Below are 19,752 nucleotides of genomic sequence, written 5' to 3'. Positions count from 1 at the left end.
TGAAGGAATTGTCTCTGATCTCTTGTCAGGTGCTCTCTAACCTCATCAGGCATTATAGGAGAAAATTTTGAGCTGTTAAACTGGCAAATGGAGGTTTCAAAAAGCATTGAATAAAAGGGTGCCGTTAATTGTGGCCAATTTGTATTAGAGAAAAAATGTATTTCATAATGATATTTCCCCCCATTTTAAATTCCTGTTATCCAATGAAAGGTTAGATTTTTGTGAATTTTTTTAAAATAAAACTAGTCCAATCGCGTTTCGAGGGGGTTCCCCTGTAAAAATACAGGGTAAAAACACGTTTTTCGGTGGGGACCTTCCAGTAAAATTCACATTCCAGGGGCTAAATATCACGTTATTGGGGTCGCTTCAACCCGCGGCCATGAACAACAACCCGCGGCAACAGTGTTAAAGTAGCCCAATTCGGAGAAGAAAATGCCATTGCCATCGAAACTTTTCTCAAGACAGTTCCCTTCAGTGATACATTAATATAACCCCAGAAATGTAATGCATTTTTGTACTTATTTTACTGTTATTTTCGGGATCTACTGGGACAGTGATAAAGATCTACCAGTCGATCGCGATCGACGGGTTGGCGACCACTGGTGTAGAGGAACAGCGGGGATCCACAGCTCAATATGTTAATGTTTGTGTGCGATAAAGAGCCTCTAATTTTACTTTCACGACAGAAAACACACTGGCATTGATGGACAAGGTCTCGGAATGGATGGAAAAAATGGCGTACACAATAAAAACCCGTGTTTATATGCTAATGCCTCGATCTGAGGAATCCTCAGCGACCTCATTACTGCGGCTGCTACCTGCCAAATGCTGATTTTTGACAAAGGTCTTCATTAAAGCAGCGTCTGAATTGCCCGTGGCTCAGGGTTCACATAAAACCACACGCTAATAGTCACGCAGGTCACCTCTATAATCAATTCACAAGCACGGCCGGCCTCATAACATGCGATGTGAGGGGAATTAAGCTGTCGTCCGGCGGGGATAAAGATGGACTATCAACGCTCAGATCGCACACGCACACCGCACGGAGCGAGGCCTAACGATGCTTGACGCTGCACGAGCTTTGAAAATAGAGCAAAAAACATCTTGGCATTCTGACGGCAATGAAGTGTTTGCGAGCTCCAGGTTGGAGTGTCTCAAAGTGTCTCTGAAGCACAAGCGGAGTTTAATGACATCGCACTTATTTCTCAACACTATGATTTGTATATAGTATATGCTTGCCTATCTACACGGCCTGAAATTTGGTGTGAGGTTTGCATACAGTGTTAACTCCCGCAAGTGTCACATTCGGTAAATTCCCACTCACTTATCTCTCTCTCGCGCGTGCGATCTGCAGCGGTCACTTGGATAAGTCGTTGTTGCTTGTTGAACTTGTTGACTTTTGATGAGTTTGAGCGCGTGATGCGCGCTGTGAAAAAGTGTGTTGGAAACACAAATTGAGGACCAAATTATTTTTATTTATTTATTTATTTTTTATATATATATATATATATATATATATATATATATATATCTATAGTGTTTTATAATTTATTTCAGTTTATTTCAAGTAACCTTTTACAGTTTTCATTTTAGTTAACTATAATAACCCTGATGAGAACATAAGACAAATAAACACTTGTTAAACAAATATTTGTAATATTTTCTATATGTAATGTTTTCATTTTCACAAACTGCAAATATATTGTATACATTAAGTACAACTTTTTAACTATTCAAAAGTTAAAAAGGCAAATTAAATATCAAATTTTAGGCTCATCTTTGTCATAATTTTTCATCCATGATGAGTTTGTTTTTTTTATTTAAATACGTTTTTTAATTAAACATTTTATTTCAGCTAGTTTCCAAAGAATTTCTAATTTTCATTTAGTTTCTTTTGTACTAAAATACCACTAAATATAATAAACCTAAAATATAACACTAAAACTGAAATAAATTAAAAACTACACAGACATACAAAAAAAAGGCACAAACAAAATTAAAAGTAAAAGTGAAAATTAACAACTGAACAATATAAATCTAAAAACAAAACATCAAATATAATAAAAACTTTAATTTTAACTTTACTAAAAACTATAATGGTATCTCGATGATATCTGGTTTATTTACGGGATCTTTTGAAGGTGCTGTAAAATGGGGACAGTTCCAGTCGTATACAGGACATCAAGAAGCGTTCGTAATGAACGCTGCACGTTCTCTCATTCATTTTTCACCCAGTGGTCCATCTCGTCTTCAGACCTGCTCTGGTCTAAAGCAAGGCTATTTTGTCTTCATCGTTCTCTGATGTGACTTCATGCATCTCCATCTTAATTTTCGGTGGTGTGTCCAATTTCGACCCCCTGCCAAATTATTACCCCCCTCGTTGAAGTTGCTTCCTGATTGCATAATCCTAACCCCTCCCCCACACTGATTCCTAAACCTACCAATACTAGGAGGGTAATTATCTGGCGGGGGGTCAGAATTGGGCACAACACCGGCATCACTAACGCTCAGCTGCTCTGTATTCTGCTCGTGTGACCCTGACTGACTCACAGAGACAGCAACCCTCTACAATGAGAGTAAATCACTCGCATACTGTAGGCAACTACATCTTCACTCTGGGCGACTAAATGATGTCTAACATTAGCCATTGGCTAATAAATTCTTAGATTTTACTCGCCAGTGTGAGAGTTGGAGGCTACGCAAAACTAATAACTGATTTCAAGTTTCCTGACACTCCCTCTGTCTGTCATTGGTTAGATAAACACGTAGCCCCGCCCCCAAACTTATGCTAATGTTGTTGTATCAGGCGATCAGGATGCTCACAAATACACATTGTCATATGAACATCACAGAATGCGAGTCTGATGTTAATTCAGTATCCATTCATCAAACTGATTCAAACTCGTGAGTCTTTTTCAAAGATTCATTCAAAATGGCTCAAATGAATCATTTGACACTAGAAGACAACTAAATTCCAAAAAGTGTTGTCTATTTATTGTCTTTGCAATCAATTTAGTCTGCAGGCTCATGACTTGGATGACTGCACATTCCCCCTGCGATCTACACCTGACTTTATGTTCCCGCAATATTTGAAACCCTCTCCTCAGATCTACGACCGCAGGACTCTCCAGTCATGAAGTCGTCCGCTGTACATACTCATGCCTGCCGCTACACCATGACCAAAGGCTGATGGGTAAGCAGTTTCTGTGAGATTCATAGAGCAACACACACATGCTTAAAGAGGAGAGGAGGGGGTAAAGGAGAGATTGCGTCAGGACTGCGGTGGACTTCACTGCATCCTGTATGTGATCCGACTGTAATGATCTTCCCGCATCTGCACTTCCTCACAGCTGCCAACCGGACACAACATCTCACACAAAACATACAGATGCCGTCAATCAAAACGGACTATTTACTTGCTTACTAGACATGTCTGATCGTTCAATCCCGATGCTTGTTATTCCAAATGAAAATACTGTTTTTGTCATTTTTATCAAAATGTGCTTACTTTGTTTACTAAAACTAAAACTACTAAGAACTACTAGTTTACTAAAGATAATAATTTGTCACTTGAAATGTTAACTGAAAAATTTTAAATTGAAACTTATTTTATTTCAGCAAGTTGCAAACACAACATTTCTCATTTTTAAGTAGTTTAACTTGATTAAATTTAAATAAATATGTATTTTAAAAAATCCTAAAAATAACTCAAATTAAATTTAATAAAAATTATACAGACAATAAAAAAAACCTTACTAGACAGTCCTGGTCATACTATCCTGGTGTTTGTTATTTCAAATTAAAATTTAATTTTTAATCTTTATCAAAATGTTAAGAAAAAAAAGTAAAACTACTTGTTTACTAAAACTAAAACCATTTAAATATAAATAAATAAATAAAATGTATTAACTTGAAATAAAATAAATGTTAACTGATATAAAATCAAAAAAAAAAAAGTAACTTATTTTATTCCAGCTAGTTGCCATTTGTCAAAACTGAAATAACAATCGATAAAAACTATACTAGCCATTTAAAAAAAATAAAAAATACTAGACGTTCCTGGTCGAACAATCCTTATGCTTGTTATTCCAACTGAAAATTGTTACTTGAAATAAAATAAATGTTAAATGATTTTTTTTAAATCAAACAGAAAAAGAAACATTTTATTGAAGCTAGTTTAACATTTATGTTAACTTGATGAATTACATTTTTTAATTATTAAAATTAATTAAAACTACACCGACATTAAAACTATTAAAACTAATAAAAATGAGATAAAAACAAATTAAAATGAAAACAGGATGTATAAAAATAAAACCTAATTCAAATTATAATAGCATCTCAAAGATACTAAAATAACATTGGTTGACATTAGCAAGCTCTTACTTTTCAACTACTTCATATAGAAACTACTTTTCAAAATGTGATCAATTCTTGGATAAAGTGAAAAATCTAGTTTCAGTCTGAAATACATCACATTACTGCAGGAAACTGGTTGCAAACACTGACTTGTCAGCCCTATTTATTCTTTTTGTGGCCACTTTTACTGACAGAAGAACAGAGGAACGAGAGGACATGATGGAATTGGGAAATGATGCAAGTGGACGTGTCTCACCGTTCTGCGTGAGTTTGGTGGAGCAAACAAGCGTCGAGATCTGAAACGAGTCTTTGCTGATGGAGAAGCTGCCGAGATTCTGCGTGTTCTTCCCGGACGACGGATTTCTTTCCTCCATCTCTGGTTTGGTGGAGGCCAAGCTCAGGTACATGGTGGAGTCCTCCAGTTTCTTGGCTTCGGCCTACAAACAGAGAAACACGCATCGTGAGAACAACACCTGTTTGCATGAGACTGAAGAATGCATTCAGCGACTGACAGCGGTCAATCAGTGAACACATTCTTAATGCTTGTTAAAATTAAAATTGTCTTTAATGTTGCATTTTTTAATTCAGTTGATTTGACTTTTTCAGAGCCAGTTTTGCACAAGCAGTAAAACCAACATCAGATCAGTTATAAAGCGATGATTTGTACGAAGATTAATTTGCATTGCTCAAAAAGGACTTGACCAGGCGACGTTCTGCATTAATGAAGCTCTTTCATATGCAGATAAGAAAATAATGAATACACGAACAAAGCTTAATTGCATAATGATTACATTGTGATGTGGGGTCATAGGTTAAATGGGACAAACGAGGACAAGCAGCATCAGTACACAACTCACATATCTGTGTGTGCGTGTGTGTGTGTGTGTGTGCGTGTGTGTGTGTGCTTTGAGATCACTGGCAATTGTGTTGGTTTCACCTTATAGACGATGAGATCGTGTTCTCCATCCCTAAGCGTCGTGCCGTCGTACCTCATCAGCTTCACAAATGTCACAGCAAAGTTCTTCTCTGATTTATCTTTGCCTGTAGAGAAAGGATATTGCATATTTATTATTCACAATTGTTAATAGTTGACCTCTTTATAATGTTCTTTTGTTCTTTCAATGCATTGAAAAGAGAGTCATGCCAATAAAATAACCAAAAACTGTTTTGAATCTGAACTGAACAAAGACTGGATATGAATCTGAACTGCAAGTGAATCTAAAATGAATTGAGACCATGGAAGGAAGTGGAAGAGGACCGTTAAACAGCGAAGACTTTTAAAATTATTTTAAATATCTAAATGTATGCAAGCCAAATATATTTACATATAATATTTTTCATAAAATATTTTAATCTTTATATATTATCTACATTTCAAAGTAAACAAAAGTATAAAAGTATATAATAAATGTATGCAGTATCTCTATTTTAATTAAACATCGAGCGGAGTATATATCTAAATTTTAAGTCTATATATATTATATATATATATATATATATATATACACACACAACTTATTCACTGAACATAACCTGCTCCAAACCAAAAACTGTGGTTAAAATTTCAATGTATTGAACTGTGGGCTAACTGTATTGTTGCATCCACAAAAACAAACTTCAAAATGACAGCTTGTTTAAAAATGTGACATTTCAGCACTTTCTAGACAACAACTGTGCTGAGATCAGCAGCCGGTATGTGAAAATGTGATACTGTCATAGCGTTTATTCTCAGCTCAGCTGACGAGACGTTTATTTGCTCCAGATTGTCTGCTTGTGCTAAATGATTTGTTTTACATCCTCCGCCCAGCGCCTGGCAACCAGAGCCTGACAATGAGACTCTGCCCCTCTCATCCTGGCGCTGCCACGGCAACATGTGGTGGGCAGATGGAGCGGCGCGGCTAAGTGTGATGACCGCAGCCGAACGCCAGACGCCTCTTGGCCCATAAACAACCTCTCAGGCTTCACAAACACGCCCGCGTTCACTGCCAATATGATTCAGAAACTCCCTCTCAGAAAAACACACAAACAAACAGCTAGTAAACAACTTCAGAACTGCGAAATAAACTCCAGTTATACATTGTCTGAATAGGTTATGAGTGGTTTCCGCATGGTAAACTCATCACAATGCTTAGGTGTTTTGGGTGGTTGACATGCCATTTCATGTGGTTGCTAAGGTATTCAAAATATTACAGTGTGCTGCTGTGTGGTTGCTAGGGAATTCTGGGTGGTCGCTTGGGCACTGGTATGTTGCACATTAAATAAGCCTTGGATGAGTGTATAATGCCAGTATAATGGGTTAAATAAATGATTATGTGTATTATGTGTAATACTAGTCTTCCAAAAGCAGAATATTCCCCAATTAAAATGTTCAGATACATAAAATAATTAGTATTGTTTATAAAAAAAACGAAATAAAAAAAATACAGTAAAAATAAACTAAGACAAAAAATAAATAAAAAATATAATATTTATAGAAACCATTCTTTAGGTTAGTTTAGTATCTTAGTTTGTTTACAGGCTCAAAATGGCCAGAAAGAAAGAACTTTCATTAGAGACCCGTCAGTCTATTGTTGTCCTTAGAAAGGAAGGCTACTCAATGCGAGAAATTGCGAGGAAACTTAATTTCTTATCATGCTGTAAACTACTCCCTTCAGAGAGCAGCACAAACTGGCTCTAACAGGCAAAGAAAAAGGAGTGGGAGGCCCCGATGCACAACTGTGCAAGACGACAAATATCTGAGAGTGTGTAGTTTAAGACAAATACGCCTCACAGGTCCTCAACTGGCAGCTGCACTAAATAGTACCCGTCAAACACCAGTGTCAGCATCAACAGTGAAGAGCCGACTTCAGGATGCTGGACTCCATGGCAGAATTGCAAAGAAAAAGTCATATCTCAGACTGGCCAATAAAAACAAAAGACTGAGAAGGGCAAAAGAGCACAGACATTGGACACTGGAAAACTGGAAGAAGGTGTTGTGGACAGATGAGTCCAAGTTTGAGGTCTTCGGATCAAACAGAAGAACATTTGTGAGACGCAGAACAAATGAAAAGATGCTAGAACAGTGCTTAATACCTTCAGTCAAGCATGGTGGAGGCAGCGGGATGGTCTGGAGGTGGTAAAATAGGAGATTTGTACAGAGTGGAAGGGACCTTGAGGAAGGAAAGCTATCACAAGATTTTGCAACGCCATGCCATACCCTGTGGACAGCACTTGACTGGGGCCAATTTCATCCTACAACAGGATAATGACCCAAAACACACTTCCAAAATGTGTCAGCAATATTTGAAGAATAAGCAGTCAGCCAGAATTCTGACTGTAATGGAGTGGATCCCAAACTTCTGAGCAGTAGTGAACATAACATAACATAAAATATAAAAATAAAAAATAAAATAAAATAAAATATTCAAACCATGCATTCTTTCCTTGGAGGTTTGATTATTATTATTATTGAAAAATAAAATACAAATAAAATTTTTGCTTTGGCATTCGGGGTGGTTGTCAGGGTGTTGCTAAGCAGTTGCTAATGTGTTCATAAAGTTTCTTGTGCATTGTTAGGAAATTCTGAGTGGTTGCTAGGATGATTTGAGGTATAATTCCATGTCTGTAGCACAAATGGTAAGTGATGAGCTGTGTATCAAAGGATTTCTTCAAATAACTAACCCCATGTATGAGCAACAGTAAAACCAAGCACCACTAATGCAGACTTAACAGTCTATTCAATGACTGCAAACTCATTCAGATGCAAATGACTCTGTAATAGTCGAAAGTTATTTTGATAACCCACTGAGATACAAAGATAAAGAACGCTTGATATTATTTAAAGAGGTGTGAAGCACGACAGCACCAGTGAAATGTGCTTCTGTCTCACACATGCTGTGACCTCAAAAACACTTAAAGTTTACTAGAGTGAGTTTCCAGACCACCGCTGGGTTAAACAGCTCTAAAAGTGCTCTCCTGTGTGAACGTGTGCTCAACTCACAGTCCTGAGACGATCGGTGCTTGAAGGTGAACCGCAGGTGACTCCTGTTGACGTCTTCAATCGGGATCGCAACCTGCAACATAGGATATCACAAAAAAGATTAAGTTAATGCAGATAGAAAGAAACTAAGACTAGAAAACACCTTAAAGGTCTTGAATATTAATAAAAGACAAATATGGATCCAAATAGACACAGGGTGCAGTCCTTGTGACCTTTACGCTGAACTTTATTCTTATTTAAATTGTTTAAACAGTTTCAACCGTGTAACCCTCTTTTAGGATTTTAAATATTTAAAAGGGTCAAATCATGCATTTTTGCCCTTTGAGGCTTGATTATTGTTTAATGATACAACTATCTGAAAATCTGGAATCTGAGGGTGTCAAAAAATCAAAATATTGAGAAAATCACCTTTAAAGTTGTCCAAATTAAGTTCTTAGCAATGCTCTTCTTAATCAAAAATTAAGTTTTGATATATTTACGGTAGGAAATTTACAAAATATATTCATGGAACATGATCTTTACTTAATATCCTAATGATTTTTGGCATAAAAGAAAAATCTATAATTTTGACCCATACAATGTATTTTTGGCTATTGCTACAAATATACCCCAGCGACTTAAGACTGGTTTTGTGATCCAGGGTCACATATGGTATTCCAATATTGGGAAAAAATTCCAATATTAACATAAAACAAAATAAAATAAAATAAAAGTTGTTGGTTATAAAATAAAATTAAATAAAATTAAATAATAAAATAAAATAAAAAGTTGTTGGTTATAAAATAAAATAAAATTAAAGTAAATAATAAAATAAAAGTTGTTGGTTATAAAATAAAATAAAATAAAAAAATTAAATTAAATTAAATTAAATTAAATTAAATTACATTTTATGAGTGTTGGTTTTCAGATACCTAAAAAAATTTGTAGTGTCAGAATTAAAGTAAAGTAAAGTAAAGTAAAGTAAAGGTAAAAGCAAAACAAAATAAAATAAAATATGGACTTTGGAAGAAATTGCACACCTAAACTTTCCCAGAATACATTTGTCCTGAGTATTATGCCTCTACTTTGGCAAGTAATATAAATGACTCTTCGCTTAATGTAGTAGACATTACATCTGACACTGTGTAAGTGATGTTCACCTTGATGGTTTCAAACCAGCGTGGCTGTTTGACCTGGTAGTAAATGACCGATTTGTACTCCAGAATACCTTCATCACCAGCTCCAGGAAATATCACGTTCTAAATGGCAAAAATAAAAAAAATAAAAGGCTATTAAAAACATTAGACATTTAAATCTTCTAAAGAGGAGCCTGAGGCCATTATATTGATCATTTTGTCATCGCACATTCATGCTGACCAGTAAAAAACAATCTGTTGCACAGATGAATTTAATCTGACTCTTTGCCAAGTTCAGAAGCTAATTGAGATGAGAAATGACAGATACGAGATATGAAATATTAAATGACAAACTATGTTCTACCTGCTGGAAGCCATAAGGTGCCCATATGCTGTGAGGAGCAAAAAAAACAGCATGCTTTTTTGTACTTTTTTATTTCTTGCTTTTGCACACAGTGAGGGTCATGCATTCAACACTCCGTCACACAGCTGGCCTGTCAAACCCTGACAAACACACATACATGCTACAGCTGACAGCCACCAATTATGAGCAATAAGTGACCAGCCACCCTACAGGCACAGGACTGAGTGCATGAGAGAAAGAAAGATTATGTGGGCAGTAAAAAAAAACAAAAAAAACAACAAAAAAAGCACAAAGCAGGGGTGGAAGGTGGGGAAAAAAACAAAAAAAGCAAAAAATGTAAAAGTAACAAAAGAAACTAAATGTACTGGGAAGTATGAGGCATATGTGCACGTCAGCAGGCAAAAATACAAACCTCATAACAGACTATTAGAGAGCGAGTGTGATTGTGTTTAAAAGAAAGTTACAGCTTTAATACAAACAAAGCTATACAGACAGCATTTATGGCATAAATGTAAATTTGCTAATAATATAATGACTGATTTGACGGATATTAGTATTTATTATTTGTTACTTAAAAAGTGGCTATATCAAGGCAGCTTCAATGCAAAAATATGTATTTTTTATTATTATTAGATTTATATATTTATTTAGAGTGGTGTCTAAATCTTCCTTTTGATGGGCAACTACTTGTCTTGTGTCTTTTATTAAATTGTGTACTCATTATTTTTTCTTTAAAAAAAATAAAATAATAATAATAAAATAAATACAAAATAAATAAAAAAATAGTTGAAATAATTTTTTACAACAGGGGCTCCCAAAAATTTTGGCAACTGAATCCCTTAGACAAAATATTTCCTTGAAGAACCCCCTGAGAATTTAAATTATAATTTTTAAATTATTATTATTATTACCATTATTATTATTATTATTATTATTATTATTGTTATTATTATTGTTGTTGTTGTTGTAATACATATAATTATAATTGTATAATAATATTGTTGCTAATTACAAATTTACTGTCAAATAAAAAAATGAATAGTTGATAATCATAATAATGAAATGTGCTGCATGACTATACAGTTATTTAATTAAACTGCAGCCTTTGATTAATAATATATATTATATTTTTATTGGTTTATTTACATAGGGACAGTACAATTTTTTTTTTATGTAAAAAATAATTCTGAAATCATTAAAAAAAAAAAAAAAAAATTTATTAAAAATATGCATTATACATAGAGAGTATTGCATAAGATAATTTGCATCTCAGGTCCCTAAAAAGGATTTTCTTGAAAAAAAAAAAAAAAAAAACTTTTACAATTAAAAAAACTACTTTAACAACCCTACATTGCTAATATAATATAGCCATATACACTTATACATAATTTAGAAAAAAATGCAACACATGTTGCAATATAAATGCAACATATAAATAGAAGAAATAAATTTGTACATACTGAATCTGGATCATTCATTATAATGTGTCTCACACACAAACTGACTACTATAGATTACCTCGAGTTTCTTTCCATCTTCATCATGTACAGACATGCTGACCTCCACGTTTTTAGGTGTCGTCTTACTTCCTTTATCAAAATCCCCCTGAACCAGTGTCACGTAAATGTCATTCCGAACATCACCTGCAAAAACATGCACAAGGCTTCAGCGTCGCTTATTAACAGGATTGATGTGTGATCTACAACTAAAAATAGACAGTTTGCAATACAGACCTTAGATTTTTATTAGGAAAACACAAAAATAGCTCAAGCAAGTGCTGCTTGCACATCCATAGGTCATAATCAGTATTGTTTATACTTGGAATTAAATAGCTGCTGTACCTTTAAGAGTTCTAAATGTAAATGTTGTGATTTGATCATTGCTGCATGTGAAATGAATATCAGCAACAGCCAAAACATGAGAAGGATATAACAGAGAGGATGTTGATATGTAAATGTGGATAGTCATATTTGAATGTCCATCATGATGATTTGCAGTGTAGTTTTCATGAATGGTCTGGTTGAACTTTTCATTGTCACTGTTGTATGTTAACTAATTCAAAGAGGAGCAATAAAATCCTGTTTTTATTGTAAATACATTTGAGTTTGATGATGGATACCTGGCATGATGATTTCTGGGAATCCCATCTTGCGAGCGACGGCGGTGGAACGGTCCACCAGGTGAGGGAAATCTTTCCGGATCTGATGAATATCACCTGGAAGCAACTTCAGTGTGACCCACAAACCTGAGGACCAGAGGAACAGACTGCAGTTAAACACACAGAGAGAGAGAAACGCTGCCCATTTCTGCTTAACAGCTCACGGGAACTTAGCTCATTTTAATATCTCATTATTAGTGATCTACAAAAAATAATTAAGAACACCAGATTAATTTAATTGCTGAGAAAATACCTGCAGGAAGCAGAGCGACGGTGTTATTTAAAGTTTAGGGACAAATTGTGCTGTGAATATTTTATACTAATACATTAAAGATTAAACTGAGCAATCTGAGCAAATAGCCTGAGCTGTTAAAAATCCATAGAAGAAACGAATATTATTTTTTGTTTTATAATTTTTATATTATATATTAATTTTCTATTTTATCTCCAAGTTCTCATTATTGTAATGAAAAATAAATCCAATTTATTATTGAAATTAGAATAAAAATACATTTTAAATAAACTTAAAGTACACATCATGAAGGTATTTGTTGTGCTGAATTTAAGTTATGCTTATTTTATGAGAAATATTAATATTTGTAATATTAATATTTACATTAAGTGTATATTATTCCATTTTTATAATAATAGGTATAATAACAATAATGTAAGATAAATAAATAAAGTTTATATCATAATAGTATTTGTTGTGCTGAATTTAAGTTATGCTTAGCATAAGAATAAATATTTTACATTAAGTGTACATCATGTTATTTGCATAATAATAACAATAACAACAACAAGGACACATAAGGACAATCAATCAATCAAACAAATAAATAATAAATATTAAGTATAACGTATGATAGTGTTTATTGTATTAATTTAAGTTGTACCGTTTTAAAATAAAATAAATAAGAGAAATCTGAGGGTAATATGTGCTTAACTGCCATTAAAACAGACCAATGCTTGTTAATATTTGCTAATATTTAAAGGCTAATATCTGATCATCTAACTTTGCGGTCAGTGAATCTGCGCAGGTCATTTTCGAAAAGACTGAAAATGTCTTTTACTTTTTAAGATCCTTTATACCCATAATGCTTTGCATGTCGCCTGAATGCCTCCATCCTAAATCGTAAGTTAATTGGTCTTAATGACTCCACCTCCATTACCCTCACTGCTGTTCCTGATTAACCTTGATCATAAATGAGAAGAACCTCGTCATATCTGACTGATCTTAGATTATCCTGGAAGTTTATGCTCCTTCATCTCAATGTACTGCTTGTGATAGCAGCTTTTCTAATGCTAGGAATCACAGGAAGGATGGATTATAATTGTGGCGTTGGATTGTGATGTGATCTGACAGCAGTGCATCCAGACATATTCGCTTCCCATTCTCCTCAGCACGAACCAATTCTCATGCTTGTTAAACCCAATTCAACTTCAACTAATTTTGCTCAATAACTCTGTCATTTGTAAGATTCAGACCCCTTTAGATTGTGAAAGTCTCTTGGTGGCAGGAACTCAGTTTGATCGTATCTGGGACAGTGTCGCTCTCCATCTCCTCACATCAGTTTTATCTTCCTGTATTTTTAACTTCCCACACTTTAACTAGGCTACAAAATGAAGCTGCAGATCATTAACTCCAGCCAAATAACCATCTCAGCTTTATTTTGAATCAGGAACATTTCTTTACCGTACAGATTGAATTTTTACTGTAGGTTAAGACACGTCATAAGAGAAACCCTCTGGGAATGTAGGGCCCTAGAAAATCTGTTTTATTTTATATTTCCCAAATTCATTTTTCTGTTTTAATGTTTCTGAATTCGGTTTTAATTGTTAAAAAAATAATCAAAAAGCATGTCTAATTAATTGAAATAATGAAACATACAATACCACAACAATTTATTAAGTTACATTTTAGGGCCCTGTGAAATCAGCTTTATTTTTCACAAATTCTGTTTTATTTTTCACAAATTCTGTGTTGTATGTTTTAATGGTCTAATTAAATTTTGATAACAAGAAACGTTTAATAAATTGGATTCATTAAACTTTAACAATTTAATAATTAATTTTAATGATAGGGCCCTATGATTCTGTTTTAATGGTTAATTTCAATTTTAGTAATGAAAAGTTGTGTCTAATTTATTGAAATCATGACACTTATACAATTTAATAACGATTTGTTAAAAGTTAAACAGAAATAAGTTTTTGAGTCCTATGAAATCGTTTTATTTTGTGTTTTCGATTTTAATTTATTTGGATTACATTTTAATGGTTTAATTAAATGTAAATAATTTAAAAAGCATGTCTAATCAATTAAATTCATAAAACCTTAATTTAATAATTAATTAAAATGTGTACAATAATTTTCTTTTTCAGAAATTCTGTGTTGTCCGTTCAAATTTTTCCAGATTTACAGGTTTATTATCCAAAATGGTTGCAATTATATGAAAGCATAAAATATTAACAATTAAACTGATCTTTAAAATGTAAGGAAATAAAAATGTAACAATTCATTTTATTGTTGACAAACAAAGTGCTGCACAAAAGAGGTTTACTGTTGAAAATAAAAGCATGGAAAGAAAAATTATGCAATATTCCTTAAAAAATGTTTTAGTAATTGTATTATTACTTTGAGAAGTACATTCTACTGTACAATAGTAATATATTGGTCGCAATTTCTTCACGCTGAACCAAACTTTTATTTTGGCAGTTTGCCGTGAAGACGTTTATAGGTGCATTCACGACATGTCGTAATTACCGTTATTACAAGATACCAACTCGTAAAAAGCGTTTACGTCCTCATAGAACTCGTTATAAAAACTTAAATTGGGAATTTCCAAAGAGCTACGACGTCTACCATGTGACCACTTTACCACCTGACCGCCTCAGATTCATTTAGCTGCAATGTTTAGGTGTTGATAGTGTTGCCATAGAAATGCATAATTCCAAGCATCATAAGATACATGATAATAGGGTTTGTTTTTTTTTATTAAGTGTTGAAATGCTGCTTAAGTGACTCTCAGAGCAGCTCTGGAGATGAAAGGTGTTCACCCCTGTGACCTTTACCTTGACCTTTGTGATTGACCTCTTTGGCAGCGATGACCTTGTTAATGACGGTCTGGAGGAAGTCGTTCTCGCCCGCCACCCTGGGTGAAAAACGGGAGATGTTCAGCTGCCTGTGGCGAATGGCGTCATCCAACGCTAGCCTGGAGTTCACACGCGACAGGCAACAAGCCAACGGGGAGGAGAGAGAGAGAGAAGGAAGAGAAAGAGAGAAAAGTAGTAGCCACAGAGAGCCAGATAAGGGTGGACATGAGCAGAAGAAGAGAAGGATGAAGAAAGCAAGAGGGAGAGAGAGGGAAGACACCAAACAGTGATACAGATACCATGACAGGGACAAAAGCCATTTTGTTAGCAAACAGTAATGCGGGATGGGTGACAGAAGAGACACAGAGAGATGCTGTAATTTCAGAAATCACCCTCCATCTCACCCAAACACAGATGAAGCCACTGCCTCTAAAAAAGACCCAAAACCTAGTGAGCTGCCTTAATAATAAAGATATAAAAAGGCGCACTACAGATGAATGATACCTAATTACAATAGTAATTATAGTAAAGCTAAGCAATTATAGCACATAATTCATCCAAGATGATGAACAGGGTAAAATGTATTGATTATAAATAAAATGTACTTTAAAAATACATTTGTACTTATATTTGATTAATACAATTAAATAACAAATATTATATGAATATTGTATTATATGAAAATTGATTTACTCAGTGTAAAAATGTAATTCAATTTACTTACAAATACTAATTTATTATAATTGTCTGGCCCATTTATTATTATTATTATTAGTATTACTATTACATAATATTATTATTAAAATATATTATATTGCATATATAAATTGTTATATTATATATAATACCATATATAAAAAATTGTATATTATTATTATATAAAATGTACACATTTTAATTCAGTGTAATTCTTTAAATATATTTTAAATAATATATAATAACATACCATTTTTAACTTTTATCATCATTAATTATTTATTATTATTTAGACATTTAAATGTGTATATTATAATGTAAAAATAAATTGTATTACTTATATTGTATTATCATTATTTAAACATTTCTATATTATTGTTGATAATAACAAAATAATACATTTTAACTTGAAATAATTCTTACTAATTAAAATATTTTATATTATTATATATGATGTACAAATTGTAATTCAATCTAATTTTTAAAATAGCATATTTTAAATAATTATATATACTGTTTTATTTATTATTATTATTATTATTATTATTATTATTGACTTGCTATTTGTTGCTGCCTATAAGAAGCATTCAAATCAGTCACAAGGTTCGGTTTAAGTTAGGATGCTGCCTTAAAATGTAGCTGCCTATGTAGGCAGCAGTAGACAGCAAGAGAGTTCACTAGGTTTTGGACCAGAGCTAATCTAAAGTCACAAATAAGCTGCTACAAAGCAAAAACCTCCCTGAAGTGAAAACACGCATCTTAAACACCCCACAATTCCCAGCAAACCCCTGGACTCCTCTCTGAGTGACCCGGCTGGGCTGTGAGAGTGGCAAAGCAGAGAAAGACTGAAGTATAGTCTTACTGAGTGACAGAATGAACAAGTGAGTGAGTGACTGTGAGGCACATATGGATCACCTACAGAATAAGAGTGAGTTTGTGTACTGTTGTCTTCAATGAATAAATACACAGATCATTGAACTGATACAGCAGAAATCAGAAAAACAGACAACGCAAACAAACGTAACATTCATATGCATGACTACACGATACCTAACAAACTACCTTTTGATCTGCCTAACTAGCAAGTGTTTCATGCACTTGACTGGAGGTCAAAACTGTTTCACAATAAGTCATTTTCGTGATGTTATGTTATTACCATCATAAAGGCTGTTGTGTTGGCGTCATGAAGTCATACTTACGGCTGGAAGGGTATGAAGTGCTGCTTGTCCTCGTCGTCCATCTTGCCCGTGATGATGTCTGTGACGTCCATTACTGTAGAGAGAAGAATGAGATGGGAATAATGTCTGCTCAATCAAACATCATGTCTCAGCAACTATGGATGAATCTCATGAAAAATAACCATCTCACATTTCATCCCAAAATCAAAAGGAAAAAAATATATATTTTTTTAAAAAGACCATTGTATTCTAACAGTTTTTGTCATTTACTTTACAGACTGTCTCAGCAAATTCACATTTTTGATGCATGATACCTTTCCATATACCTCAAACAACAGTAATTAATTAAATTATAAAAGAGGTAGTAATAAAAGTAATTATATTATGTAATCTATTCTATTTGATATAATAGAACAAAATAATTAAATAACATAAAAATAATTATTATATGAATATTGTATTATATGAATGTTATTTATTTATGTATAATATAACAATGTAAAAATGTAATTCAATTTACTTAAATATATGCTGATTAAAAATCACGGTGTCCAGATTTTAATCAAAATTGATCTTATTTAGCCAAATTCCCATTACTATAATGCAAAAAGTGATAAATTACTTAAATTGCATTATGCAAATATAAAAAAATAAAATAAAAGACTGACTGAACACATAAACATCGCCTCTAAATGGCCATTTGGCCTGGTGTGCAGCAGTGGCCGTGCTGAGATTGGGTTTACAGCAGGAAACAGGAAACTGATGAGCCATAATGGAAGCGTTGGCTTGTCTCTGAATGTGACACATTAAAGGTGACATTGCACATACAGGTTCTGCCTCTACCTGCCTGACCCACATACAGACATACTGCTAGCGGCCGTACAGACACACAGAGAGAGAGAGAGAGAAAGAGAGATGCTTTCCCACTTCAAAACCCGTTTGATGCTCAAACCAAAGGCTGCATGTCCACTCTCATTCTCCTGTTCGGCCTTATTTATTTATTTACAACAGAAGAACAGATTTGCCTTTTTCCATGAAACTAAAGGAGAAACCCTTTCTGCACAACAACAGACAACAAACTGCGAGCAACGCATTGCACAATAATCAACCTTAGCATTAGGAATTACCAACAGTAACAGTTACAATAGACACAAATGTTAGGGTCACTTCACTCCAACCAGATCAAGGCTTCTGAAGTATACTGTGATTGTAGATGTAATAATATTTAACTCCAGGCAGACAAAATCAGTGCAAAGGCCATGTTTGTTTTGAAGGCATTAAAAATGCATGAACGCAGAGAGATTGTTGCACCACCTTCTGTATCGCATATAGCAAAGCTTATATGCAATATATTATTCCAGTTGATTTCACATAAGGCTTAAACAATTATACTTGAAGGTATATGCAATCACTCAAATAAATATTACAAATAAAAACAGAGCTCAACACAGAACACCTGCTACTTGTAATTTAAAACAAGAAAAAGACCAAGAAATCTTTCAGCCCAAAGTGTGGCAACTTAGTATTAGCTGTCATTGTCACTAAACTAAACTATAATACAACATATACTAAAAAAATAATATATCAACAAAAAACAAATAAACAAACAGAAAGTCTGAATTTAGTGAATATGTTAAATTTAATTGTATCTAATAAATGTGAGATTCTTATGGGTTTACAGTATTAATAATGAAATTAAATAAAATAATAGAAATAAAATATAACAATTAAAAATAAAAATAACAACAAAATCTAAAATGATTTAAAAAAATTAAGTAAAATAAAAACAAAAACAAAAACAAACACTCAAAAAGTTAAATGTTAAATTTAATTATATATAATAAAAACATCTCATTCTTATAGGTTTACAATTGTAACAAAGAAAAAAGAATAATTATAAAAGAATAAAACAAAATAAAATTATAAACATAATAAAATATAAAATAAAAGTAAAAAAAAACGAATTTACTGAATATGGTAATGTCAGAAAATCTGAATTTAGTGAATGTTAAATTCAATTTTATCTAATAAAAATATCTCATTCTTATAGTTTTACAGTAGAAACAATGGCTGTATGGTTTGTGTTTCCGTAGATGAATGGGTCATTTATAATCACTTTGGATATAAGCATCCGCCAAATGTGTCCATGTAAATTCCTGGTGGTATTTTGAAGGACACTATGGTTTCCATGCTAAGTGTGCATCACGTGTTATATGTGAGACTCTACCTGCCACACCGAAGGGTCTGCGGAGGCCGGATGTTAGTTTCTTAGTGTTGTTATCTCTGAGCTCCATCCGGCCCACTCGAACGATCTGACAAACAAAACTGATTTTGTCCCTCTTCAGGTCTTCGCTCCCCAAATCCTGGAGAGAAACGCACAAACACACAAGCAAGAGTGTAAAAAAGCATGCACAATCATGAACTCAAACTGCACATATTATTTTGAGCCCCCAAGCGCTATTGGCCATGCACCAGGTGTTTCTGTCTACAACCATCAAGTTAAAGTCAAACTCGTTAGTTGAGCAACTATTCAGGAAGGCGACGACTGATGCATGGATTGGTTCAGTGTACACAGACTGTTAGTACGCTGTCTGAGTGAAGGGTAAATTGCTCAAGCAGCTTTTGATTGGGGGCAGCAACTCATTCCCCGCTGGGGGTTTGTGCAAAGAGCAGAGGATTCTGGGAAAATAAACTGACCCTCACCAGCCCAGAATCTATTAAAGAAATGACCTCTAGCAAATGAAAACGTGTGGGTGCAAACATGCACCAACACGTGAACAAACCAGTGCATATGCTCTAGAATTATAAAT

The 19,752-nt window shown here is 33.7% G+C and overlaps 1 protein-coding gene across 1 annotated transcript in view; it reads right to left on the bottom strand.

The window, feature by feature from the left end:
• The window catches only part of LOC107740868 (dedicator of cytokinesis protein 1-like), a 268,121-nt gene that overhangs the window by 199,946 nt on the left and 48,423 nt on the right, over window positions 1–19,752 (bottom strand). The window contains exons 10-18 of the mRNA XM_016553391.1: window positions 19,170–19,305; window positions 16,964–17,036; window positions 15,048–15,127; window positions 11,937–12,062; window positions 11,336–11,460; window positions 9,478–9,576; window positions 8,339–8,411; window positions 5,297–5,400; window positions 4,616–4,796 (exon numbers count right to left, since the gene is read on the bottom strand). Coding sequence (XP_016408877.1) covers window positions 4,616–4,796; window positions 5,297–5,400; window positions 8,339–8,411; window positions 9,478–9,576; window positions 11,336–11,460; window positions 11,937–12,062; window positions 15,048–15,127; window positions 16,964–17,036; window positions 19,170–19,305 — 997 coding nt within the window. The remainder of the gene's footprint in view (window positions 1–4,615; window positions 4,797–5,296; window positions 5,401–8,338; window positions 8,412–9,477; window positions 9,577–11,335; window positions 11,461–11,936; window positions 12,063–15,047; window positions 15,128–16,963; window positions 17,037–19,169; window positions 19,306–19,752) is intronic.

This window comes from Sinocyclocheilus rhinocerous, unplaced genomic scaffold, assembly GCF_001515625.1.
Source record: "Sinocyclocheilus rhinocerous isolate Xijiao unplaced genomic scaffold, SAMN03320098_v1.1 scaffold1908, whole genome shotgun sequence".
NCBI lineage: Eukaryota > Metazoa > Chordata > Actinopteri > Cypriniformes > Cyprinidae > Sinocyclocheilus > Sinocyclocheilus rhinocerous.
Note: the sequence above shows the minus strand (reverse complement) of the source record. Positions and strands in the feature narration are given on the sequence as shown.